Source organism: Canis aureus, chromosome 3 (assembly GCF_053574225.1).
Source record: "Canis aureus isolate CA01 chromosome 3, VMU_Caureus_v.1.0, whole genome shotgun sequence".
In the NCBI taxonomy this organism is placed as follows: Eukaryota; Metazoa; Chordata; class Mammalia; order Carnivora; family Canidae; genus Canis; species Canis aureus.
The window spans coordinates 8,093,272-8,120,594 of NC_135613.1; the positions used below are offsets into that span (position 1 = coordinate 8,093,272).

At 47.7% G+C, this 27,323-nt stretch overlaps 1 protein-coding gene across 2 annotated transcripts in view; it reads left to right on the forward strand.

Annotated features, from left to right (window-relative positions):
* The window catches only part of CDH3 (cadherin 3), a 48,240-nt gene extending 23,595 nt beyond the window's left edge, over positions 1–24,645 (forward strand). For both annotated transcript variants that reach the window (XM_077888179.1, XM_077888181.1), the window contains 14 exons: positions 2,778–2,863; positions 4,196–4,321; positions 4,528–4,683; positions 4,776–4,920; positions 6,511–6,686; positions 7,369–7,497; positions 9,190–9,375; positions 11,465–11,706; positions 12,103–12,248; positions 12,993–13,217; positions 17,905–18,111; positions 20,859–20,989; positions 21,384–21,530; positions 23,764–24,645. In XM_077888179.1, the coding sequence (XP_077744305.1) occupies positions 2,778–2,863; positions 4,196–4,321; positions 4,528–4,683; positions 4,776–4,920; positions 6,511–6,686; positions 7,369–7,497; positions 9,190–9,375; positions 11,465–11,706; positions 12,103–12,248; positions 12,993–13,217; positions 17,905–18,111; positions 20,859–20,989; positions 21,384–21,530; positions 23,764–23,973 (2,312 nt within the window). In that variant the 3' untranslated portion in view covers positions 23,974–24,645. The remainder of the gene's footprint in view (positions 1–2,777; positions 2,864–4,195; positions 4,322–4,527; positions 4,684–4,775; positions 4,921–6,510; positions 6,687–7,368; positions 7,498–9,189; positions 9,376–11,464; positions 11,707–12,102; positions 12,249–12,992; positions 13,218–17,904; positions 18,112–20,858; positions 20,990–21,383; positions 21,531–23,763) is intronic.
* The last annotated feature ends 2,678 nt before the right edge of the window (positions 24,646–27,323 follow it).

Consider the following 27,323-nt stretch of genomic DNA (forward strand, 5'->3'; position numbering starts at 1 on the left):
TCTGAGCATCTTTTCATATACTTATTGGCCACTTGTAGATCTTTTTTTTTTTTTTTTTTTTGACAGATATCTTTTCAGGTCCTTTACTTATTTTTTAAAATTTATTTATAATTAGAATGTTTGGTTTTGAAATTCTGTTTTTAGGAGTTGTTTTTATATTCTAGATATTTTTCATTTGGAATTCTACTTTTTATTTTAAGATTTTATTTATTTATTCATGAGAGAGAGACACAGAGAGAGGCAGAGACACAGGCAATGGAAGAAGCAGACTCCCTGCAAGGAGCCCGATGTGGGACTCAATCCCGGCCCCAGGATCACACTTTGAGTAAGAAGGCAGATGCTCAACTGCTGAGCGACCCAGGTGTCCCTAGAATTCTACTTTATTTTATTTTATTTTATTTTATTTTATTTTATTTTATTTTATTTTATTTTATTTTTTTATTTTATTTTTTTATTTTATTTTATTTATGAGGGACACAGGGAGAGAGAGGCAGAGACACAGGCAGAGGGAGAAGCAGACTCCATGCAGGGAGCCCTACACGGGACTCGATCCCGGGTCTCCAGGATCAGGCCCTGGGCTGAAGGCGGCACTAAACCACTCAGCCACCCAGGCTGCCCAAATTCTACTTTTTTTTTTTTTTAAGATTTTATTTATTCATGAGAGACAGAGAGAGAGAGAGGCAGAGACACAGGCAGAGGGAGAAGCAGGCTCTATGCAGGGGGCCTGATGTGGGACTCGATCCGGGACCGTGGAATCATGCCCTGAGCCGAAGGCAGATGCTCAACCGCTGAGCCACCCAGGCGTCCCAAATTCTACTTTTTTAAGGGCGTCTGGATGGCTCAGTAAAGTGTCTGACTTGAGGATGCCTTCAGTGGTTGAAGATCTGCTTTTAGCTCAGGGTGTGATCCCGGGGTACTGGGATCGAGTCCCTCATCGGGCTCCCTGCATGGAGCCTGCTTCTCCCTCTGCTTCTGTCTCTTCCTCTCTCTGTGTGTGTCTCTCATGAGTTTAAAAAAAAAAAAAAAGTGTCCGACTTGGTTTTGGCCTAGGTCATGATCTCAGGGTTATGAATTCAACCTTGCACCCAGTGATTTATTTAAAAATCAAATCTTAAACAAAACAACAAAAAACCCACAAGTCATCTATCCTTTCTTATTTGAAGGAAGAAATTTTTTTTAAGTAATCTCTACACCCAATATGGGGCTTGCACTCACAACCCCGAGATCAAGAGTTGCATGCTCTACCTCCTGAGCCAGCCAGGTGCCCCAAGAAATGATTTTTTTAAAGATCTTATTTATTTATTTGAGAGAGAGAGAGTGCATGAGAGACAGTACAAGCAGGGGGAGGAGCAGAGGGAGAGGGAGAAGCAGGGCTTGATCCTGGGACTCCAGGATCGTGACCTGAGCTGGAGGCAGATGCTTAACCAACTGAGCCATCCAGGCACCCAGGAATGATTTTTTCATTTCTTATTTATTTTTTAAAAGATTATTTTAGGAATCCCTGGATGGCTCAGCGGTTTAGCGCCTGCCTTCGGCCTAGGGCATGGTCCTGAAGTCCCGGGATCGAGTCCCACATCGGGCTCCCTGCATGGAGCCTGCTTCTCCCTTTGCCTGTGTCTCTGCCTCTCTGTGTGTGTGTGTCTCTCATGAATAAATAAATAAAATTTTTTAAAAAAGATTTTTTAAATTTATTCATGAGAGACACAGAGTGAGAGGCAGAGACACAGGCAGAGGGAGAAGCAGGCTCCAAGCAGGGACCCCGATGTGGGACTCTACCCCAGCACCCCAGGATCACGCCCTGGGCCAAAGGCAGATGCTCAGCTGCTGAGCCACCCAGGCATCCCCCAGGAATGATTTTTTTAAACAATCGTCATCATAGAGGAAGAAGGGAGTGGTGACAGCAGGGAGAAGAAAAGATTAACCAATCATCATCTGAGACTAAAGGATAATTTTTCAAAAAAGGACAGTTTTTTTCCTGTGGCACTGTCCCAGTGGGCCAGGTTGTGCTAGAACCTAGTGAAACAGTGTACACCAGTGTCTGGGCCAGCATTAGGGAACCACACGGACAGAGCATGATGCTGAGGGGCCCAGGTGGGCCCTCAGGTCCCCTCTTTTCATGCTTTGGCCACAAGAAAGGGTGGGTAAGAACATGCTCTAGAGAATACTTTGGAATAAGGCCCATCTGGCTTCTGAACCTCAGTTTTCTTATCTTTCCGAAGGAGCTAATTACCTACCTTGGTTGTTAAGGTAGTTGTAAGGATGGAATGGGCATGGTCTTTAGCTTCCTGAATGGTAGTTATCACCTCAGAGTGCTTCTTTAAAGGGTGGCTAAGCAGGGGGAGGGGAGGGATTCAGAGGAACAGCTAGAGGTTGTCCAGAATGATCTGTGTGGGCAGCCATGTAGCAGGATGCATATTGCATGTAGGTAGACTCCTAGTCTTCTGAAATGGTGACAGTCTCCTGCATCCAAGTATGACTTTGGGTTAACCTGTGTCTCATGAGACCACCTGGGGCCGATGTGCTGAATGACTATGACCTTGATTCTTTGGTGTCAGGAGCAGATAAGGGCTTGGCCCACAAACCACAAACCTTTGGTCTTCCTCTTGAGACCAAAGTTGGAAGCCCCATCTGAAACTCTTATTTGATCACAATGGAGACCAAAGCCAGGTCTCTGGAACAGCCCTTGATCATGTCAGAGGGCTGTTGTCAGGTGTTGCTTCCCCTGATGTAACTTCCAGAAGCCCCCTCCTTCCTAATACCGTCTTCCTTCCCCACAGTGATTTGCATGGACTGCCCTGGGCAAGAGTCAGCCCTGCTTAGCACTGATAGTGATTTCGCTGTGCTGAATGATAGAACAGTCCAGGTAAGATACCACGTGCACTGGCAAGGTGGAAGAAACATCTTCTCCATGCATGCTCAGCTTGCTGCTGGCCGGGACGTCCTGGTTGCTGTAGCCATGGCGAACCACATAGCCCCTTCAGAGGAGGCCGTGCTAGCCGTCAGCTGCCCACAGCTTGCAACACCCCGATAGAGGCGCTAGAGAGTCAGGCCCGTGGCGCAAGGAACTGCCTTGGGTGCAATCACCCAGTGCCCTTGGCCCCTCGGATTCCCTTCCCACCTCCGTTTCCTTCTTTTCTTTATCATCTGGCTAAACCCAGGGGGAAAGTGATTCCAACGTGGGGCTGCCAATCCCATGAGCCTCTGGGAAGACAGACCTGAGGCATTTTGTTCTTTTAATTTTTTGAATAACTAATATAGCCACATGGTTCAAAAATTTGAAAATATTAAAAAGTTACACAATGAGGAGTGCCCGGGTGGCTCAGTCAGTTGAGCACCTGCCTTGGACTCTGGTCATGATCTCAAGGTCCTGAGATTGAGACCCGCGTGGGGCTCACTGCTCAGCGAACCTTCTCCCTCTCCCTCTCCCTCTCCCCCCTCCACCCTCCCCAGTCCATACTCTCTCTCCAAAAAAGAAAAAGAAAAAAAAATTGAAAAAATGTACACAGCAAATAACCTCCCTTTGTTTCTCTGCATGTACCTAATGCCCTGTCCTAGACACAGATAACCACTGTTCCCAGGTTTTTTTCCTCCTAAAGTTTATTTATATATTCTATATTTATATTAAACATATTATATATTTTTATGTATTTATACATAAAGAGATACACAATTACTCTTTTTCCTCCTGTCTTTTATGCAAAAGCTAGTGTACTATTCACGTGTCTGCACCTTCTTTCTGCACTTAAAAATAGATGAGCTTACTGTCTCCTTCTGACAGATAACCCTACCTTTAATTTCTTTTGTATATCTCCCCACATTTTGTTTATATACGAGCCACTGTGAATACATGGTCTTATTTTCCTACCCTTTCACACCAAAGATGGTACATATTGACTCCATTAATTTGTTAAATAAAATACCTTGTTCTTTTTCATTTAATAGTATATATCCAAGATCTTCCCGTACCAGCACATAGACTTCCTCATTCCTCATTTTTAGTGCTGTATGGCACTTCCACTAGATGGAAGTATTAGGATGTATTTGATTGGTTCTCTATAAATGAACACTTAGGATTATTTTCAATTTGTCTTTTGCAGTAAACCCATTTAGGTCTCTCTCCTCACTCTTAACTTCTGTAAGTGAGAGGATGTCGGGTGTCTGCATGTCTGGGTTAAGCGGTCCCCTCTCCTTGCAGGAAAGGAAAGCACTGAAGATCTTCCCATTCGACCGTGTCTTGCGAAGACAAAAGAGAGAATGGGTGGTTCCACCGATCTCTGTCTCTGAGAATGGCAAGGGCCCCTTCCCCCAGAGGCTGAATCAGGTACAACTGCACCTTCTCCTGTGGAGTCCTTGCTGGCCGCAGGGACCTTCATCGAAAAGCCCGCTGATGGGGTTTCTTGCTCCTTAGAGCCTCCGCCATGGGAGTGGATTTGGATAAGGCAGTGCCTCTCCACCACCCCTCCCCACCTCTGTCGCCATCGTGAGATAGTTGAGACTTTGTCAACTGACATTTTCTTTTGCTTCTAGCTCAAATCTAATAAGGACAGAGGCACCAAGATTTTCTACAGCATCACAGGGCCCGGTGCAGACAGCCCCCCCGAGGGTATCTTCACCATAGAGAAGGAAACAGGCTGGTTGCTGTTGAATAAGCCACTGGACCGAGAGAAGATTGCAAAGTATGAGGCAAGTAATCTGCAGCATCTGCCAAGAAGCAGGGCCCCATGGCCAGGTGGGGAGGGCGGGGCCAGGCTGACCCCACACCTGTGCACCCACAGCTCTATGGCCACGCCGTATCAGAGAACGGTGCCTCAGTGGAAGACCCCATGAACATCTCCATCATTGTCACAGACCAGAACGATCACAAGCCCAAGTTCACCCAGGATGTTTTCAGAGGGAGCGTCTTGGAAGGGGTACTGCCTGGTAAGAGGACGGGGGAGGGGACAGCTGGAGGGAGAGGTTCCCTGGGCTCAGACAGCCTTGGGTCAACTTCTGGAACCATCTAGAGGTCTGACCAGACCCCTACAGGCTGGAAGAACCCTCCATACCTGATTTCCTCGGTTCTGTATTAGATCACCTGGGATCATCTTAAATATTCAGAGTCTCCCACTCCATCCCAAGATCCCTGAATAAGAATGATCCTAGAGGGATCCCTGGGTGGCGCAGTGGTTTAGCGCCTGCCTTTGGCCCAGGGCACGATCCTGGAGACCCGGGATCGAATCCCACGTCGGGCTCCCGGTGCATGGAGCCTGCTTCTCCCTCTGCCTATGTCTCTGCCTCTCTCTCTCTCTCTCTCTCTCTGTGTGACTATCATAAATAAATAAAAAAAAAAAAAATTAAAAAAAAAAAAAAAAAAAAAAAAGAATGATCCTAGAGTATGGCCTGGAATCTGTGTATTTAAAAATTTCCCAGAAGCTTCAGATGATCAGCCATGTTTGAGAACCACTAGCTTTGGAGCTACAAAGATCTAGATTTGAATCTTGATTTGCCTCTTTACTTGTGACCTCTTTTGCTGTAACCCTGGGCAAGTTCTTTACTTCTGAGCCTCAATCCTCACATCTGAAAATGGGAACAATGGGGGTACCTGGGTGGCAGTTGAGTGTCCAACCCTTGATTTCAGCTCAGGTCATGATCTGAGGGTCCTGGGATCGGGCCCTGCATCAGGCTCTGCACTCAGCATGGAGTCTGCTTATCCCTCTCCCTCCCTCTGCTCCTCCCCCCACTTGCGCTCGCTCTCTCTCTCTCAAATAAATAAATAAATAAATAAATAAAACCATTTTTTAAAAAAGAAAGAAAATGGAAACAATGTGACCTGCAAAGAATTGTCAAGATTAAGATAAAATACATAATGACCTCAAAGACAGATGCTACTGGGCAGGAGTTCTCTTCCTTCCTTTCTGAGTTGTGGAGAATTCAAGAAGTGTGAGTTGGCTAGATTGCCAATATAGAAATCCCCCAAAGAAAAACAGTACCTTAAATGAGATGGAACCTCATTTTATCCTTATAATAGGAAGCCTACAGGTGGACAATCAAGGCTTGAATGGTGCTTCACAGTGTGGGGGACCTAGGCCCCTTCTCTCTAGTTGCTCTGCTATTTGGGCTTTATTTCCAAGATTACCTCGTGGTTGCTGCTAGAGCTCCAGTGGTTGCACCTGGAAGTGGTGGGTGAGGAGAATAAGCCCCATCCTCAAAAAAGCACGTTCCCCAAAGTTGTATATACCATTTGTCAGAATTCAGTCTCAAAGACATAGCTAACTAACTGCAAGAAGGGATGGGAAATAGTCTTCGTTCCAGACAGGACTGTGCTCAGCTTAAAATGGTTATGAGGATTTTGTTTCCAAGAAAGACATGAAGAATGGAAAATGAACACCAAGTATCAATCTGCCACAAAGTGGAATAAGGGTCCAAGCTAATGGGCAGAGTGGAGCCTCTCAGTGTTCTGAAAAGTGGGCGAGGCTGGAATTGGAGCTAAGAGGGAAGGGTGCTCGTTCATTCATTCCTTCTCCCCTCTAGGCACTTCTGTGATGCAGGTGACAGCCACAGATGAGGACGATGCCATCAACACCTATAATGGGGTGGTTGCTTACTCTATCCATAGCCAGGAGCCAAAGGACCCACATGACCTCATGTTCACTGTCCATCGGAGCACGGGCACCATCAGTGTCATCTCCAGTGGCCTGGACCGGGAGGTGAGTGGCTCTCAGGGAAAGTGCTGCCTACCCAGCTCAGGCTGGAGCCTGACGCTCAAGAGTAGAACCCCCATCCGTGCCCCAAAGCCCAAGGCAGAGCAGTGAGTATCCAGGTCAACTGGGAATGGCTGCTGCTTGCTGTGTTCCCATGTTGACGTCCCACAGCTCTCTAGAGCCAATGGCGTGGTGCCAAATGATCTCGTTAAGGCTGAGGAGCCAGCTGTAAAATGCAGGCATTTGATATTTTCTGTAGGTTTTCTCATTTCCTCTCGGAATGGCTCACTTAGCATGCACATTTCCCAGATTTGTCCCTTGTGTGCTACAAAGTCGAATTAGCTCCATGGATATTGGAGTTGCCTACTGTTTCCTAATTAATACTGTTGCCCAAATCCCCACTCAAAGCTCCCATTCTGCATCACCCCAGGGCCAGGGGGCAATGCCCAGACCGGACTCCACCCCCGGTTGGCCCAGGAGAACTATTTGGGTCTGCATTCCTGCCGCCCCCCGCCCCACCCCTGCCTCTGTTCTTTCCTGCAGTGGGTAAGCAGTGGGCCAGGGATTTAAGAGAACACTGGGAGGTGGGGGACATACTCCCCTTCCCTCCACAGCCATCCATCCAGGGCTATGCCTCTGGGAGCCCAGGCTGAGGGACCCCTCAACCTTAACCTCCTTTCGTCCCCAGAGAGTCCCTGAGTACACGCTGACCATCCAGGCGACAGACATGGATGGGGATGGTTCTACCACCACTGCAGTGGCCATAGTGGAAATTCTCGATGCTAATGACAATGCTCCCATGTTTGATCCTCAGAAGGTAAATGTGCTTTCAATCCTTCTTCCCTCAGCAGGTGATAGAGGACTGAAGTTTTCCTTTTTTTTTTTTTTTTTTTCTGTCCAAGGTTTTCCTTTCTAATGAAATTCTGAAAGCAGCTCACATTGCTTGCTATCCTGTCCCACCACTTCCTAGTGTGTGACCAGAGGCAGATTTAACCTCTTTGTGCCCCGATTTCCTAATCTGTGAGGTAGAAACCATATTACCTACTGCATTGTTCTGAGTTTTCTTTTTTTTTTTTTTTTTTAAGATTTTATTTAGGGATCCCTGGGTGGCGCAGCAGTTTGGCACCTGCCTTTGGCCCAGGGCGCGATCCTGGAGACCCGGGATCGAGTCCCACGTCAGGCTCCCGGTGCATGGAGCCTGCTACTCCCTCTGCCTGTGTCTCTGCCTCTCTTTCTCTCTCTATGTGACTATCATAAATAAATTTTTAAAAAAATTTAAAAAAAAAGATTTTATTTATTGGGATCCCTGGGTGACACAGCGGTTTGGCGCCTGCCTTTGGCCCAGGGCGCGATCCTGGAGACCCGGGATCGAATCCCACGTCGGGCTCCCGGTGCATGGAGCCTGCTTCTCCCTCTGCCTGTGTCTCTGCCTCTCTCTCTCTGTGTGTGTGACTATCATAAATAAATAAAAATTTTTAAAAAAAGAAAAAAGGGAAAAAAATATTTTATTTATTTATTTGAGAGAGAGGCATGAGAGAGTGCAAAAAGAGAGTAGCAGGCAGAGGTAGAGGGAGAAACAGGCTCCCCACTGAGCTGGGAGCCCGAGGTAGGGCTCAATCCCAGGATGTTGGGATCATCTGAGCAGAAGGCAGACGCTTAACCAGCTGAGCCGCCCAGGTGCCCCTCTTCTGAGTTTTAAATGGAATAATCTCTTCACAGTTCATAACAATCCCTGGTACATAAGAGCTCAATATGAAAATCCTTGTCGAGGGGCGCCTGGCTAGCCGAGCTTAGTCATCGGAGCACATGACTCTTGATCTTGGTGTCATGAGTTCAAGCCTCACACTGGGAGTAGACTTTACTGAAAGAGAGAGACAAAGAAAGAAAATCCTTGTCGATATGAAGACTTACAATTTGCCTCACCATACTTGCCCACCTTCACCTAGTGAATGCCTTGTATACCTCCAGTGACAGAGGACTCTGTGCCAATCGGGATGACACCCACCCCCCTTCCATCTTTAGATAACTCTGGCTACTAAATATTATTTAGGCTTGATTAAAAATTTGTTCTGAGCAACTGAATTCCCATTGTTTGCCACCTGTTCCAGAACTTCCAAAAAAAGTTCCTAATCATGCCACACAGCAGTCAGGCACCTAGTCTTTCTCACCACCTTCTTCATACCTTTCTGACCTCAGCTGGATGGGTGGGCTATGCATGGCAGGGTTTAGGGCACGCAGACCAGTGAGATGACTGGGGTATTTTGCCCCTGGATGTAGGAAAGGTAGGTTCAAGATCCCTGTGGTCTGTCCCAGCAGCTGATACTTGGAACTATGTGCATGTGTGTGCCCTGAAACCCTGATATATGGGTTGGGCGGTCCCAGAAAGAGTGAGTGGCATGGAGCTCCCCTGGAATTGCACGGAGGATCCATAGCTGGTGAAGAGTGGAACAGTCTCAGGGTGGGTAGAGAGCCCTCTGCTCTGACTATGCTGTGCTTCCCACACCAACAGTACGAGGCCCGTGTACCCGAGAACATGGTGGGCCATGAGGTGCAGAGGCTGACAGTGAGTGACCTGGATGCCCCCAACTCACCGGCCTGGCACGCCACCTACCGCATCTTGGAAGGTGATGACGGGAACCATTTTAGCATCACCACCCACCCAGAGAGCAACCAGGGCATCCTGACGACCAGAACGGTGAGTCGGTTTGGGCTTTAGACAAGGGCCACCCCTGGGTTAGTCAGGTCTTCAGCCTCCAGTACAAGGAGGTATACCACCTGCCTTGTGACACCTGCTCTGGAACATTCACCAGAATTCACAGGGAGTGTACCAGGCTTCTGACACTTTCCCATCCCTCTTGTGTTAGGGAATGAATTTGTTCAAAGTAAGTCTTACCAAGGGACTCAATTCATAAAAGAGGTCAGAATCCCAGATGTGATTGAGGCACATTAGTGGAGCCTCTCCTCCCAAATCCTGGTGTCCATGGCTGCCCCCAATTGGTCTTCTCACACAGAAAGTCTCTGTTTTAGTGGAATTCTTACTAGTTTTACATTTTATCCATAATACATATGTAGGTTTTTGCACAGTAAAATGTTTTAAGTTACTTAATAGTTAGATATGGTTGCCTCTTAAAAAGTCATTCAATAAAATTGATGCTTTAAGAAAATGGGCTTGATCTTTCTTTGATTTCGTTTACCTCCTGGTTTATTTTGAAGAATGGCCTAGTTTGAGAAGCAGGGTCTTATATAATACTTTTTTTATTTTAAAGATTTCATTTATTTATTTGAGAGATGAAGAGAGAAAGCAAGACAGATCCGGAGAAGGGGGAGGGGCCGATGGAGAGGGAGAAGCAGACTCTGTGCTGAGCAGGGAGCCTGACATGGGGCTCATCCCAGGACCCTGAGATCATGACATCATGACCTGAGCTGAAGGCAGATGCTTAACCCACTGAGCCACCCAGGCACCCCTTATATAATACGTTTATCACTATCCTCTTCTTGCACCCAAAACTTTGTAATGCCCTTTTTATATTGTGAAATAAATTTCATTTATAATATAACTTATCCAATTTACATAATTTCTAGAAATGTAGAATTCTCTGAAATAAAGGAGGATTTTACAGGAAAAGTTACTGATAATAAGATAGTATTATCTTAGTACATATAGAACATATAGAACATATAGAACATAGTACATATAGAACGATGTAAAACTTGGGTGCATACGAGAAAACATAATGACATGGTCAGTTACTTGCATCTCTCTGTAGAAACGTCCAAATGCAGTGGATGCTGCGTGTCACTTGGGTGGCTCATGCATACCACAAGTCATACTGATGTCTTTACAGAGTAGCAAAAAAACAGCTTTCAGGGAAAAGCCTGAACAAATCAAATGGCAAGCTCCCCTCAGAAGCTGCACTCCTAGAAAGGTCACTATATATTAAAACCACACCAAAAACTTAGTTTATATGTGAAACATGTAACTATAAACAGATGTTTCACACCCATGCATATGTGAATGTCCGAGGGGATATTGGCAAGTCCCGTGGCCTGTGGGGACAGGTCTTTGTGTCCCTGCCCTAGCCTAGAAATGCCAACAGCGTCCCCAGTCATTATGACAACCGGAAAGGCCTCCGAAAGTTTCTACAACAACCCCTACAAGGCCACCGCCCCATTGGAAAGCAGTTCTAGGGCTTCCTGGTCTAGGTTTGGTCTGAGAGGCCCCATCAGCCACTCAGAAAGTGCAGGAGGCTGGGGTGCCCAGGAGGCTCAGACAGTTAAGCGTCTGACTCTTGGTTTCAGCTCAGGCCACGATCTCAAGGTCGGGAGACCAAGCCCTGCGTCGGGCTCGGCCCTGGAGCCTGCTTAAGATTCTCTCTCTCCCTCCCTCTGCCCCTGTACTCCCTCAAAAAAAAAAAAAAAAAAAAAAAAAAAAAACAGTTCAGGAGGCTTTATGCAAAGGACAGCATTTCTATTTGAAAGATTTATTTATTTTAGAGAGGGTGGGGAGAGGCAGAGGGAAAGGGAGAAAGAGAGAAACTGAAGCACGCTCAGCCCCAGCCTGGAGCATGATGCGGGCCTCCACGTGGGGCTCGGTCACAACTCCTGAAACCAAGAGTCAAACACTTAACTGACTGCACCCCCCAGACGCCCCAGAAAGGACAGCATTGTTGATGTTGGGAGCCTCGAACCCCTCCCTGTTGCTCCTTTCTTTCTGCCATCATAGCACTGCAATGGGTCCTCCTCACAAATTGGCAACTCAGATCCTCCCTCTCCTTCTCTCTCAGGGCTTGGACTTCGAGGCCAAAAACCAGCACATTCTGTACATCGAAGTGACCAATGAGGCTCCTTTTGTGGTGAAACTCCCGACCTCCACGGCCACCGTGGTAGTCCATGTGGAGGATGTGAATGAGGCACCTGTGTTTGTCCCACCCTCCAGAGTCGTCGAGGTCCAGGAGGGCATCGCTATCGGGGAGACTGTCTGCACCTACATTGCACAGGATCCCGACAAGGGGGGTCAGAAGATCAGGTACACGGGAGCTGGGCTCGGATGCATCCAAAAGCAGTAGTAGTATTGGATGGGCTATTTAGTATGGTCTGCATTTGTTCTAATTACCATAAAGATTGCTAAATATACTGAACATCGCCCCTACACAGGGCCTTCCCTTCCTACCGTCCCCGGGGCTGAAGACTCTGAACAGAGATCCAGGGGGGCAGGTATACCCCCTCCCCCTCATGTGTCCCTGCTGGGCCATCTCCCTGCTGCTCAGGCTCCCATTTAGGGGTGAGGTGCATTTTTCATGTGATTCCGCTTAGGAGCCCTGAGTCCCATGACACCATCTGCCAGTTGGAATGAGTAGGCTTTGAATGACAACCAGAATTCTAAGTATTCTAGGTATGACTCTTCTCAACTTTTCCATTCCAGCTACCACATCCTGAGAGACCCAGCCGGGTGGCTAGCAATGGACCCAGACAGTGGGCGGGTCACAGCCACAGGGGTCTTAGACCGTGAGGATGAACAGTTCGTGAAGAACAATGTCTACGAAGTCATGGTCTTGGCCACAGATGATGGTGAGAACTTCCTCCAAACGCCTCCACTTGGGTACCTTTGGAACCCATGACATAACACATCCCCTCCACAGACATAGCATGGGTACCAGCAAACCTATCTGAAGGGTCAAGGAAGACTTTCAGAGGAGATTTCTAAAGACTAGGATTGGCTGGCTATGGTTTCCCTAAGATCCAGGTGTTAGGAGAAGGATTTCTTTCGGCCCACGTGTGTAATTCACTGAGCCCTGAATTGGCCAGTCAGTTTCCTAAACCTTGTAATTTGATTGAAAGGGGCTGCCAGGAAAGGGCCATGATTGATTAGTGATGTCACACTGTGACAGAGTTGGGAGTTGTGATGTGATTTGACATCTCTGCTTGACACAGTGAAGCAAGGCCTGGAAACAGGTGAGAAGTCCCAGCAGGACTGTGAAGGGTGACATCCTTAAAGCTCATCAGTCCTGGGGTGGCCAATAGGTTTCCCTTTGTGATAGATTGGTAGTGGCCATATGGATGAAGTGGCTGTAACTGTCCTATGATCAGTTAGGAATATCTGCTATCAGAATGATGGCATGATTGCCATGGACTTGCCATCACTGGTTTGACCTATGATGAGACTAGGGCGGGACATGGAGGGTCTTGAAAAGTTGCAGCTGGGCAGTGAACAGGAACCTCCCTGAGGCTGACTGGGTAGGTCATAGAACTCAACATTCATCACCTCCACCATGGGCAGATGCTGAAAAGGGATCTATGTGTCATTATGAACAGGGAGCCCTCCCACCACTGGCACTGGGACCCTCCTGCTAACACTTATGGACGTCAATGACCATGGCCCAGTCCCTGAGCCCCGTTGGATCACCATCTGCAACCAAAGTCCTGTGCCCCAAATGCTGAACATCACGGACAAGGACCTGTCCCCCCACACCTCCCCTTTCCAGGCCCAGCTCACACATGACTCGGACATCTACTGGACTGCAGAGGTCAATGAGAAAGGTAACTGAGTGGTGGTGGTAGGTGGGTGTGTGCCCCATATGAGGACCCTGTCCACGTTGTGGTCTGCGTTTGAAAGTCAACCAAATGCTAGTTATTAACTTAGTTTAAGCCTTCAAGAATGCTCTAGCCCAACCACCTTTCTGTACAGTTCGAAAAACTGAGGTGGGGGGTGGGGAATATGGACCAGGATGTGTGAGGTATCACATAATGAAGGAGCCAGGACTCCTGCAGTGATAATAGCTCACATGCCGTGAGCATGCTTATTATGTGCGAGACAGCACTTCGGACGCTTCATAGATGAGGTTACTCAATTCTCACAGAAACCCACATCTATGTGCGTATGCGCCGTTTACAGGTGAGAAACCAGGCTTACAGAAAGTTCAGGAGGTGAAAGATCTTGGCAGAGGCATTACAGCTAGAAAATGACGCCACCAGATTTTGAATCCAGGCACTCTGATTTACCGTTGGTGCGCTGCTGCCTACCATTTATTGATCCCTGATATTACACAAGATGCTCGCCCTTCCTTCCTTCCTTCCTTCCTTCCTTCCTTCCTTCCTTCCTTCCTTCCTTCCTTCCTTCCTTCCTTCCTTCCATCCATCCTTATTTTATTTATTTTAAAGATGTTATTTATTTATTCATGAGAGAGAGAGAGAGAGAGAGAGAGGCAGAGACACAGGCAGGGAGAAGCAGGCTCCATGCAGGGAGCCCGATGTAGGACTTGATCCCGGGCCTCCAGGATCAGGCCCTGGGCCAAAGGCAGGTGCTAAACCGCTGAGCCACCCAGGGATCCCCTCTTTCTTTAATATTTCTACCACCCTCTGTGGTCAATGTTTTTATCCACATTTACAGATGACAATGAGGCTCAGAGGGGTTAAGTAGCATGCCCAACGGCACAGTGTGTGTGAGTATGGAGCAGAAGTTGAAGCCACAGTCCCAGGCCGTCACGCACCTGCTTCCATCTACTTCCCTATCCTTTCTCTTTCCCATCCTGCCCTGGCAAGGGGTTTAATGGTGTCAAGTGAATGAGGACCCAGGATATGTGAAAAATCCAGCCCCAAATGCCATTAAGGCCCCTGGAGTGAGTGACACTGTTGACTTTGGTTTGAAATGTCCCCCCCACTTCCTCTTGGGGTTGGGGTGCACCAGGAGGAAAATAGGGAACCAGTGCACACAGATTCTGCCCAGAAGGAACCAAATGCCCAATGTCTAGTACTGCACTGAGCACAGCCCAGAAAGCACTCAGGAGACATGCTGCAGACACCCACATTGTGTCAATTTTATGATTATTGTGATTTGAGTATATAATTTCGGGCACCTTGTCTTTAACAAGCCCAGGTTGGTCTCCTGTCACCCCCTTGTGGCCTAGAAGCCATTTTTTCTCCTCCCTGATCTTAGCGTTTACAGACAATGGACTCTGGAACCGGGATGCCTTGGTTCCAGACCCAGTTCCTCTGTTTACTAGCTCTGTGATTATGGGCAAGTTCCTGAACTGCACTGATCACCAGTTATCCCTATCTGTAGAATGGTGCCAATAATTGTACCTACTTCCATCTAGTTCCTGTGAAGATAAAGTAGGTGATTATGCGAGAGGCTTCTTGTCTGGTACATCAGTGCTCAATAGATGTGAACAGCCACCTTTACTAGCACTCTTCCCCAGCGGCAATCGCAGATCTGGCTCGGTCAAGTGTGAACATTATGGCCAAAGCCTAGTACCAACACCTGGTTATAGTATTGATACCTGGTTCTTGGGGAGTTCTTTGCTTGTTTTGTTTTTTTAAGATTTATTTGAGAGGGAGGAGGGAGGGAGAGAAGGAATATGAACCGGGGAGGGGCAAGGGAGAGGAACAAGCAGACACCTTGCTAACTTGGGGGACCCAATGTGGGGCTCAATCCCAGGACCCCATGATCATGACCTGAGCTGAAGGCAGACACTTAACCAACTGAGCCACTCAGGTGCTCCTGGTTCTTGTGGGTGGGTGGTTATTTTTTTAACTTTTTGTATTTGAGAGAGCGAGCAAGCCAGAGAGCACAAGCAGGGGGAAGGGCAAAGGGAGAGGGAGAAGGAGGCTCCTGTCTGAGCAGGGAACTTGATTCAGAGCTTGATCCCAGGACCCAGGGATAATGACCTGAGAGCCAAAGGCAGACACTTCAGGTCTCAGCCACCCAGATGCCCCTGGTTCTTGTTTTTTTAATTTAGTTTTTCTATCTGACCATGTCCTTGTTGTCAGGGGAGTTAACCCAAATTCTACTCCTGTGTGACCTCAGTCTGGTTACTTAGCCTCCCTAAGCTTCAATTTCTGCATTTGTAAAATGAGGCTAATAGTGCCTCCTCTTAAAGTGTCAGTGAAGATAGAGTAGAGCCTTGTACCCAGTTAGTGTCCCCTTAGTTACCAGCACCACCATCATCACAGTCACCTGAGAAATCCTCCCTCCAGCATGGGGACATGATGGTGGTAGGAATGTTTTGATGAAATACCCCACATTGACCTCCATGACTTTGGTGGACTAAATATTCAGCCTGCAGAGCTCCCTGTCTACCTTCCATTACTGTACAGGAACATAGCAAATTCTCCCTTCTGGCTTTTGTGCTAAGAGGAGCCCAATGTATATGCAGGATCTTTGAACAAAAAGTTGCTTAAAGTCCGTGCTGAAGGGACGGCTGGGTGGCTCAGCGGTTGAGCGTCTGCCTTTGTCTTGGGGCATGATCCTGGTCCCGGGATCGGGTCCCACATCTGGTTCCCTGTGAGGAGCCTGCTACTCTCTCTGCCTGTGTCTGTGCCTCTCTCTGTGTATCTCTCATGAATAAATAAATAAATAAATCTTAAAAAGAAAAAAATCCATGCTGAAATACACTGGCAACCCTGAGGGTGGGTGAGCTAGAAAGGTGGGGTGGTTTTTGGTTGCCCCAGTGATTGGGGACACTCCTGGCATTTAATGACAAGAATCTGTAATGCTTGGGAGAGTCCTGCATGATGAGAAATCACACTGCAAAGGCTAATAGCTCCTTCCATGAGAAGTCTAAACTGAAGGCCTTTCTTCTGAGAGACCCCTGACCCTATATTTCTCACCCACAACCTAGCCCTCTTCCCCATTCTAGGATGGCCACACCTTGTGCAGCCTCACGGAGGCTTGGCTTCTGCTTTGTGTCCAACCTGCCACTCGCTCAAAGCCTTTGAAGGCCAGTTAGCACCATGTCCACTGCAGCCTCGTAGCCAGCACCCCTGAACTTGTGTGCATCGTGAATGCTGTGACAGCACAGTTTGGAAGCCTCTCTGATCTGCCTGACAATCCCAGTTATTTTTTTTTTTTTTTAAAGATTTTATTTATTTAGTCATAGACACAGAGAGAGAGAGGCAGAGGGAGAAGCAGGCTCCACAGGGAGCCCGATGTGGGACTCGATCCTGGGCCTCCAGGATCACACCCCAGGCTGCAGGCGGCGCCAAACCGCTGCGCCACCGGGGCTGCCCCGACAATCCCAGTTATATCACCAAGTCCTGTGCATTTGGATTTGTTCATAATTGATGTTCTCAGGGTGCCTGGGTGGTGTAATCGGTTGAGCATCCAACCCCAGGTTGTGTTCCTGGGGCCATGGGATCGGGCACTGTGTCAGGTTCTGCGGTCAGCGTGGAGCCTGCTGCAGACCCTCACCCTCTGCCCCTCCCTCCTGCACTCACACATGCGCTCTCTCGTGCTCTCTCTCAAATAAATAAATCTTTTAAAAAAATTGATAATTTCACAGAAATACCAGTGTTTCAAATAATGAAGTTCCATCAGACCGTTGAAACATAAACATATTTGCTATTACTGTAAATGCTATAATAATAAATGGTAGTGAACTTTCAAATAGGAAAACAAGTGGTCAGTTACTGTGAATATTAAAAGATGGGGTTAGTTATCTCCAGGAACGATATATTTCAATGTGTTCTTTTTGAGAACAGTCAAGCAGCTAAAGTTGCTGAGAACTCTTGGCCCTGCCTGCCATGACTTTTTTAAAAACTTCATTATCTTAAAAATGCTGTGACTATTGATTTGATTTTAAGAAAATAAAATGATGGGGCAACCCAGGTTGCTCAGCGGTTAGCGCCACCTTTGGCCCAAGGCGTGATCCTGGGGTCCCAGGGTTGAGTCCCACATCGGGCTCCCTTCATGGAGCCTGCTCCTCCCTCTGCCTATGTCTCTGCTTCTCTCTGTGTGTCTCTCATGAATAAATAAATAAAATCTGGGGATCCCTGGGTGGCGCAGCGGTTTGGTGCCTGCCTTTGGCCCAGGGTGCGATTCTGGAGACCCGGGATCGAATCCCACATCGGGCTCCTGGTGCATGGAGCCTGCTTCTCCCTCTGCCTGTGTCTCTGCCTCTCTCTCTCTCTCTTTCTCTCTCTCTCTCTCTCTCTCTGTGACTATCATAAATAAATAAAAATTAAAAAAATAAAATAAATAAATAAATAAATAAATAAAATCTGGAAAAAAAAAAAAAGAAAATGATGAATTTATTTTGTTATCCCAATAATCCTTTCCATGATAGTGAACTTGGCTTTGGCCAAACATTAATCTTTAACACTTGGCGTAAGTGTGCTTTTGGGGCATTTCTCACTAATTGCCCAGATGGAGAGGCAGTCTCCTTAACTCCGACAGGATATGCTCAGTTCCACTGTGGCCTCCCGGGTAAATGTCATCTGTCTGCTCCAGGAAACACAGTTGCCTTGTCCCTGAAGAAGTTCCTGAAGCAAGACACATATGATGTGCACCTTTCCCTGGCTGACCATGGCAACAAGGAACAGCTGACAGTAATCAAAGCCACCGTGTGTGACTGCCACGGCCACGTGGAGACCTGCCCCCACCGCTGGAAGTGGGGCTTCCTCCTCCCGCTTCTGGGGGCTGTCCTGGCTCTGCTGCGTGAGTACCGGTGCCCTCCCCCCTGTAAGGATGGGGTAGTTAAAAGATCCAATTCTACCCTGACCTGCTGGGATGAAGGCATCCCCAACATCACACATCAGTTCCTGGTACTCGTAGTTCCTGAGTGTCATTCAGGTGATGGATGTTTATGGAGCTTCTGGTATGTGCCAGGCTTTGGGGATACAGTGGTGAACCAACAGACTCAGCCCTGCTGTCATGTCATCTAGAGGCTGGAGCAGTAATTCTGAAAGTGTGGTCTCCAGACCAACAACAGCATCAGCAGGATCAGGAACTTGTTAGAAAGGCCAGTTCTCAGGCCCACTCCTGACCCACTGATTCAGAAACTTAGGGGTGAGACCCAGGAATCTGTGTTTTAAGAAGCCCTCCAGGGTTCTGATTCATGCTAGAGTTTGAGAGTCCTTGGTCTAGTGGGCAGAAGTGTTTAGTTACAAACCGAGTTCTTTATCTAAAGATAGAACCTGTCACATTTACTTTTTTCCACTCTCTGAATTGGTCCTTACACAGAAACACGTTTAATCAAATATGAATTCGGGACACCTGGGTGGCTCAGCAGTTGAGCATCTGCCTTCGGCCTAGAGTGGGATCCTCAAGTCCCAGGATCAAGTTCCACGTCGGGCTCCTGCATGGAGCCTGCTTCTCCCTCTGCCTGTGTCTCTGCCTCTCTCTCTCTCTGTCTCTCATGAATAAATAAATAAAATCTTAAAAAAAAAAAAAAAAAGACTGGAAAGAGGTGAGGAAGCAAATCATGCAGATATCTCAGGAACAGCAAGAACAAAGGTCCTGAGGCAGCACTGTGCTTGGTGTGCAGAAGTGACAAATGGCTGGAGTGGAAAAAACAAAAGGGACAAAAGTAGGAAATGAAGTCAGAGAGGTGATGGCTGTGCTGGGGCATCATGTTGGGCCTTGTAGGCTATTACAAGGATCTGGATGAAATGAGAAGTCATCAGAGGGTTTAGAGCAAACCAGTGATGTGATCTGACTTGATTTTTTATAGGATTCTACTAAACAGACTGGTAAGGGTGGAGAGAGGGAGACTGTTAAGGAGCTATTGCCATAATCTAGGGATAAGATGGTGAGAGATGGTCCTATTTCAAGGCAGAATCAGTTCGGGTTCATAAGTGGTATCAGGAAAAGAGCCATCAATGTTTCTAAGACCTGAACAAGTAGAAACTGGAGTTTCCATTAACCAGTTTGGAAAAGATCATGGGAAGAGAATTGCCAGGCAGTCCGAATGGAGATACCAGTAGGCAGATATATAAGCTTTGTTGCAGGGATCCCTGGGTGGCGCAGCGGTTTAGCGCCTGCCTTTGGCCCAAGGCACGATCCTGGAGACCTGGGATCGAATCCCATGTCGGGCGCCTGGTGCATGGAGCCTGCTTCTCCCTCTGCCTGTGTCTCTGCCTCTCTCTCTCTCTCTCTCTCTCTGTGACTATCATAAATAAATAAAAATAAAAAAAAATAAAAAAAAAGCTTTGTTGCAGGTGAAAAGTCCAGTTCACCTCCCCCCTTTCCTCCAGATTCAATGGGGAGGAAAAGAGGAGAAAAAGATTGCTGCAAAGCCTCCATAGGCTGTGCATTCTGACAACCCATAGACTCCCCAAGAAGGCTAGGTCTGTTTTCTCTGGCCAGTGATAGACATCAGTTCTGTAAACAGGCCAAAAAAGTGGTAAAGGTAAATAGTGGTTGTATTCTCTCCTACTGAACAGCCACAGAGAGAGCCCTGGAGTCCCTTCTTTATATGGGATTAACTGAAGGTGGTTCTGGCATTAGGGAGAACAGCCAGGCATCAGTTGTCCACTACCCCCATGTCCAAATAGGCTGTCAGCCTTTCAAACCATAGCACTAAAGGCCAGTCCTCTTGAAATACTAAAACCGTATTTTACCTGTATTCAAATTACTACACCTTATCAGACTTGCACGGTCTTGCTTTCCACTGAAAGTCTGTGGTTAATTTAGGTGTGACTGGGGACTGAAAAAGCAGACGTTGAAAAGTAACATCTGCTAGGAGATTCCCATCCCCCAGAGAATTTCCTTGAGGACCTTTATCACCGATGAGAGGAGACTGGCAATAAATGATACAGAATTACTCGGGGGAACGAAGTCAGGTTGCTGCTAGGAGGAGGCGATAGTAGGCCAAGGCATGAAGGAGGAGAGCCGTGTGTGTGTGTGTGTGTGTGTGTGTGTGTGTGTGTGTGTGTATGTGCGTGCGCACAGTGTTCCAGGTGAGGAAAGCCCAGATGAAGATCCTGAAGCAGGGTGTATCTGAGGGACTCCAAGGAGGCCAGTGTGACTAACCCCATGCAGGCATGTGCATATGTGTGTGGAGACAGGCAGAGGCCAATCCCATACACTTGGATAAGGATTAGGGGTTTTCCTAGGTGCAGGGGAGCCACTGAAAGTATTTTAAGGGATCCCTGGGTGGCTCAGCGGTTTGGCGCCTGCCTTTGGCCCAGGGCGTGATCCTGGAGACCCGGGATCGAGTCCCACATCAGGCTCCTGGCATGGAGCCTGCTTCTCCCTCTGCCTGTGTCTCTCCTCTCTCTATGTCTATTGTGAATAAATAAATAAAATATTTTAAAAAAAGAAAGAAAGAAAAAAGTATTTTAAGCCCTGGCTACTGAGTAGGGGGGTCTAAACTTGGGTGAGGCTCTGAGGGCTTGGGGGTACTGGCCAGCTGTGTGTGTGTGAAGGGTGAACATTTAATTTACCCTCCCTGACTTTTTCAGTCCTCCTGCTGGTGCTCCTCTTGTTGGTGAGGAGGAAGAGGAAGGTGAAGGAGCCCCTTCTGCTCCCGGAAGACGATACCCGTGACAATGTTTTCTACTACGGCGAAGAGGGAGGTGGTGAGGAGGACCAGGTAAGGTATAAGGAGGTCTAGGGGTCGGGAGATGGGTGCCCCTAAGGCCACTGGTGGATGTGGCTGAGTCAACTAACTAACCACATCAGCTACTTTGACCAGACTCTGGCCTAACGTGCCAATTTTCATGTAGGATTGACTACCAACTCTCCTCTTCTGAGAGGATATCTGGTCCAGTGCTATAGTCCCTTTGACGCCAGCCAAGATGGCCTTGAGGCTATGCTTGATTTCTGAGGAGGGGCTGTGGAAACGAGGGGTTTCGGAAATGTCTGGCAAAGATTGTCTTCTAAGACCTACCCGTGAACCAGAAACCCACGTGGCAGGGGAGTGGGCTGAAACCTAAACTGTGGGGGGCTGCCTTCTCAGTCCCATGTTCTACTTCACCTCCATGAAGGACTATGACATCACCCAACTCCACCGGGGTCTGGAGGCCCGGCCTGAGGTGGTTCTCCGCAACGATGTGGCACCAACCTTCATCCCCACACCCATGTACCGTCCACGTCCAGCCAACCCAGATGAGATTGGGAACTTCATCATCGAGGTGAGGCCTAGGGGGCCAGCCTGGCACAGCCCTTTATTCAAGCACCAGCAGCATGGGATAAAGAGCAAGGGCTTGGAGTCTGGGCTCCTTCCACCAGCTGTATGACTTCTGGCATATTTGAGTAACTTCTGGGTTTGTTTTCTCCTCCATAAAATCCTAAGGGGCAGAATGGTTAGCAATATGTTAGGAATAATTTATTCATTTATTCAACAAATAGAACAATTGTTAGAAAAATGTGCAGCCAGACTAAGTTTGAATTTTTAAAGGTCCCAGGTGACCCCAACATGGAGCAGAGTTGGGGACCCTCTGTTATAGATTGCCTTTTTTTTTTTTTTTTTTAATTTGAGAAAGATCATAAGCTGGGGTGGGGTGGGGGTGGCGCGGGGTTGGCAGAGGAAGGAGAAGCAGATTCCCCACTGAGCACACAGCTCTATGAAGCCTCATCCCAGGACCTCAAAATCATGGCCTGAACTGAAGTCAGATGCTTAACCGACTGAGCCACCCGGGCGCCCTGTTATATGTTATTTTTAGGATTGCATCAGTAAGCACCTGGAGCTGCAGTTCCCAAACATTGGAATCTCCTGTGGAACTTTAAAAATTACTGATGTCTATGACTCCCTGCAGAGATTGTAATTTAATTGATCAGATGTGGCCAGGGCTTCGGAATTTTTAAAAAATTCCCAAGTAGGAATCCCTGGGTGGCTCAGCGGTTTAGTGCCTGCCTTCAGCCCAGGGCGTGATCCTAGAGTCCCAGGATCAAGTCCCACATCGGGCTCCCTGCATGGAGCCTGCTTCTCCCTCTGCCTGTGTCTCTGTGCCCCTCTCTCTCTCTCTCTCTCATGAATTAATTAATTAATTAATTAAATATTCCCAAGTAATTTAAGTCTAGGAACCACTGGCCTGCTGGCATGTAGCATTTATTAGGTAATGATAGTGATTTTTTTTTAAGATTTTATTTATTTCTTCATAAGACACACAGAGAGAGGCAGAGACACAGGCAGAGGGAGAAGCAGGCTCTTCGAGGGGAGCCTGATGCGGGATTCGATCCTAGGATCCCAAGATCACAACCTGAGCCGAAGGCAGATGCTCAACCACTGAGCCACCCAGGCATCCCGATGATAGTGATTATTGATAATAGCTGAGTGTTTCCAGTGTTTTTAACTCCGATCACATGTTTGATTTATCTGAGATATTTTGAAAAATAGCAATGCCTGGAATCCAAGGATTCATTTGTTTTTTAAGCTCTGATTTTTTTTTTTTTTTCCAAACCTCCCCAAGCTTAAAATCAAATATTCAGCCAGGGTTGTGAGAACAACTGAACTAGGTATATAGCAGGTATATGATAGAAGTCTATCACAGGCTGGTATCTCATTAGCAATAAATGGAGATTTTCTTTTCTCTTTTTTCTTAAGACCCAACATGGGCCTTGAACACAGACCCCGAGATCAAGAGTCGTATGCTCTACAAACTGAGCCAGCCAGACGCCCCATAAATGGAGGTTCTTAATACAAGGAAGGATAGACTGATGGAATTTTTTTTTTAATAGGTTTCATTTATCTATTCATGAGAGACACAGAGAGAGAGACAGGTAGAGACAGGCAGAGGGAGAAGCAGGCCTCATGCCGGGAGCCCGATGTGGGACTCGATCCCGGGTCTCCAGGATCACGCCCTGGGCCGAAGGCAGGCGCTAAACCGCTGCGCCACCTGGGCTGCCCAGTCTCCCATTTTTTTTTTTTTTTAATTTATTTATGATAGTCATACAGAGAGAGAGAGAGAGAGGCAGAGACACAACAGGCAGAGGGAGAAGCAGGCTCCATGCACCGGGAGCCTGATGTGGGATTCGATCCCGGGTCTCCAGGATCGCGCCCTGGGCCAAAGGCAGGCGCCAAACCGCTGCGCCACCCAGGGATCCCCCCAGTCTCCCATTTTAAAGACAAGACCAAAACAACACATAGAGGTTAAGGCGTTTGCCCAACTTCACAAACCTAGGGTGTGAAGTCCAAGCTCTGACTCCAGCTGTCTGATTTCAGAGTCCCTGCTCTTGACCCCTGGCCCGGTGCACGGAGCCCTTACCGTACGCTGGGCTCAGGGCTCAGTGGTTTTGTGTGTAATTTCATTTCACCTTTCAAAACTCTAACGGAGGGAAGAGGTATCTTCACAGATGAGGAAACGCGGGCTCAGCAGGGCGAACTCCCTCGCCGCTGCTCCTAACCACCTGCTCTTGTCTCCGCAGAACCTGAAGGCGGCCAACACGGACCCCACGGCCCCGCCCTATGACTCCCTATTGGTGTTTGATTACGAGGGGAGCGGCTCCGACGCTGCCTCCCTGAGCTCCCTCACCTCCTCGGCCTCTGACCAGGACCAAGACTATGACTATCTGAACGAGTGGGGCAGCCGCTTCAAGAAGCTGGCGGACATGTACGGGGGTGGCCAGGATGACTAGACAGGACCAGGGGCTAACAGTCAGCTGCGGTGGCATCTCCAAGGAGCCTCAGTCCTCCCCTCAGCCGGGGACTTGGGAGCTTGTCAAGAAGTGGCCTTAGCGACTTGGAGAGAGGCCCTCAAATCTCACATTAAGGGTTGGTTTCTAAGCCTTTCAGAATGGAGGCACATGGGCGCTTTGATTTCACCTCTTGAAACCTCTCCGCCTGGGCCAGGCTTGCCTCCAAGGCCAAATTTCTGGGAGTCTATCACCTGCCATAAAATGCCCGGACCGACTCTGACCACCCCATGCCCCCCAGTGATGATGTTCTCTCTGGAATGGACCCTTCTCCTTCTTCCTAGAATGAGGCCTCTTATTGCAACCTGGAATTTTTTTTTTTTTTTTTTTTTTTTTTTTTAATGCTGTCTTCAAAACATTAGAGGCGGGTCCTCAGCCGTCCCCTGGATTGCTCAGAAACCCGGGCCTGAGCTGCTCGGCTCACACGCCTTCATGCATTTCTCTCTCCTCTCCGGACAACAGGCCTCCTGTCAGAATGAATTCCTGCGTTTTTATACTAAGCGCGACTATGTTGTCCTTTATTTTTTATTTTCCCTGTTGAGTGCTGTAGATAAAGAGTGATGACAATTGTGTAAATGTACTACGACTTTTTTTATTAAAGGAATTTTTCCCAGAGGTGTGTGGGGAGTGAACTACTTTTTTGTCGTAGTTTTATTGCCCTGAGAATCATCACATACTACGCCATTCACCCACGACACTCTCCACTTCAATGGCTTTTTTTCTTAAAGAATTTATTAATCATGAGAGACAGAGGCAGAGACACAGGCAGAGGGAGAAGCAGGCTCCATGCAGGGAGCCCAACGTGGGACTTGATCCCGGGTCTCCAGCATCAGGCCCTGGGCCGAAGGCACCCCTGAGCCACCTGGGCTGCCCCAAGGGAATACTTTTTAACTCTGCTGGCTTTACCCTGCTTCTTCTCCATGGTAGAGGAAACTCAGGAGTCATACGCTTGCTCAGGTGTGCCTGATGACGGTAAACCTACCCTTCTCTCTACATTTTTTTTTTTTAACGTAATCTCTACACTCAATGTGGTGCTCAGACTCATAACCCTGACTTCCAGTCAGGCTCTTCCAACTGAGCCAGCCAGTGCCCCTCTCTCTGCAAATTCTGAGCTCCCCTTCTGTGTGGGAGAACAATTAACCCTCTTCTCCCTGGGCTGAGCCCCACCAGAGCTACAGGCACCGTCTTTTCTGGAACAGTGGCAGCTCTTGCATAGTGCAGCATGGAAAGATTTCCTCGTCTGTGTGGTAGGCTCTATATGGAAAGGCAGGGAGGGGTCTGATTCTGCTCTTCCTGGCAAGTTAAATTTAACCTCTACTTGCCTCACATTTTTCATTATGAAATGGGGAGTTTTTGTGGAGATCAAATGACTTAATATCTGGCACATAAGTTCTATTTGTGTTCACTGGTAACAGCTACCACTTATTTAATACTTTCTAGGGCCAAATAACTTTATTTCCTTCAAACAAATCCTCACAACCACTCTCGGAGGGGATTTTCCTCCTTTAAAGAATGGCTTCATTGTATTTCTTTTTTTTAAGTGACACCTGATCATCATCAAAATCAAGCCAGACAGAAAATGAGAGAAGTCACCCAGGATGTCCGTGAAATTGGAACGGTCCTAACAACACGCAGATGCAGGGATGAGGATGAAGAGAGAGCAGGGAAAGAACAATAATTCCATGTGTGCCTTTGTTAAAGTGAAGTGGAACATTTTCTTTGCAATGAACCAAAAGAAAAGAATGTGAAGTGAAGCCAAAGGGTTTGCTGAACTTGAAATAAAAGTCTTCTTCCCGCAAGAGTGACTAACACTCTAAAGCATTGCTACTCCAATGCAGCTCCTAGCCGGGCAGCATCAGCATTAGCGGCCGAATCAGAGAGCCTGCAGGTGGGGCCCTGAAATGTGCTTTCATAGGCCTCCAGGCAATTCTAACACACTGTCAAGTTTGGGACCAAAGCTCTGAAGGAGGAGGCAGGGGGTGTCCTGAAATCAAAGGGGAACTAAGTTGAGTGAGAAACCCTTCCCACCTCTCCTTGGTCCACAGCACTCCATAGCACCTTAGCCTGTAGGTCAAGGCCATCTCCCGCCTCACCCTCCAGCTGCAGCTTCTGGCTCCGGGGGCCTCTGATTTCCCTCCACCAGAGTCCTGCTGCTCTTGCCGATAAGGTGAGAGGATTAGGTGTCTCAGCCAGCAAACACCTGCTGCCTGTTATCTTCAACTCCTCTCTGAAAAGCCTGAATAAAGCCTGAAACCCTATCTTCAGCCAAGACTAATAATAAAACCAAACAGCCCCTGTGCAGGCTGGCCTTCCTCCCCTGAGATTTTTGGAGGGCATTGAGGAGGAAAAGTGGCCTCTTCCAGCCAAGCCTGGGCTCTGTGGAGGGATCTAGATTCCCCTGGCAATGGAACGAGGCACCATACTCTGAGTGATTTGGGGGGAAAAAAATCTGGGCTCTGTGATGGGGATGGATGTTACTCTGGGCATGCTTCTCCTCTGCAAAATGGGATTTTAGGACTGTGGTCTTTAGGACCTATAATAAGTCAGCACATGGTCAGTTACCCATGCTAACCACTCCAGAGTTTAGCCCCCATAAATAACCAGTGTGGCTGGCCATACCAGGGGGGACTGGGTGAATGAGTTTAAATACCTGGAATGTTAATCTTTGATATTTTGTGGTGTGAAAATTTGGTATGCATCCTTCCGATCTATACACATACACGTTTCACATACACGTTGCAGTATACATTTCATAACAAGGCCTCGGAGACTGCCTCACCGTCTGCGACATACCCAGTTGGGATATGTTAGCATTTATTTAATAAGTTCACCACCATCCATGGACATTGAGGATTCTAATCTTTTGACCTTAACCATGTTGAAAAAAAAAAAAAAAACATGTTGAAATAAACTCCCTGGAGCATCCAGCTCTGCAAATGCTTCAAAGCCAGTCCTCCAATGACCAGGGATGGGTGAGAGGGGTCCTCATGGCCTTGTTTGGGATCAAGGCTGCCCACTTCCACGTGGAGGGGTCAGTCAAGCTGACAGCTTCCTGCTGGAAGGACCCCTCATGCCATTCTGTTAAGTGACCCCCCCCCCCAGACTTAACAGCCAAAGTCACAGATCCCTAGTCCAATAAAAAAAAAAAAGAAATTGTGAGGGACCCTGGCTGGCTCAGTCATTGGGGCTTAAGATTCTTGATCTTGGGATCATGAGTTTGAGCCCATGTTTGGCATATAGATCACTAAAAGAAATAAACTTAAAAATTTTTTTTATCAAATTGCTGGAGGAAG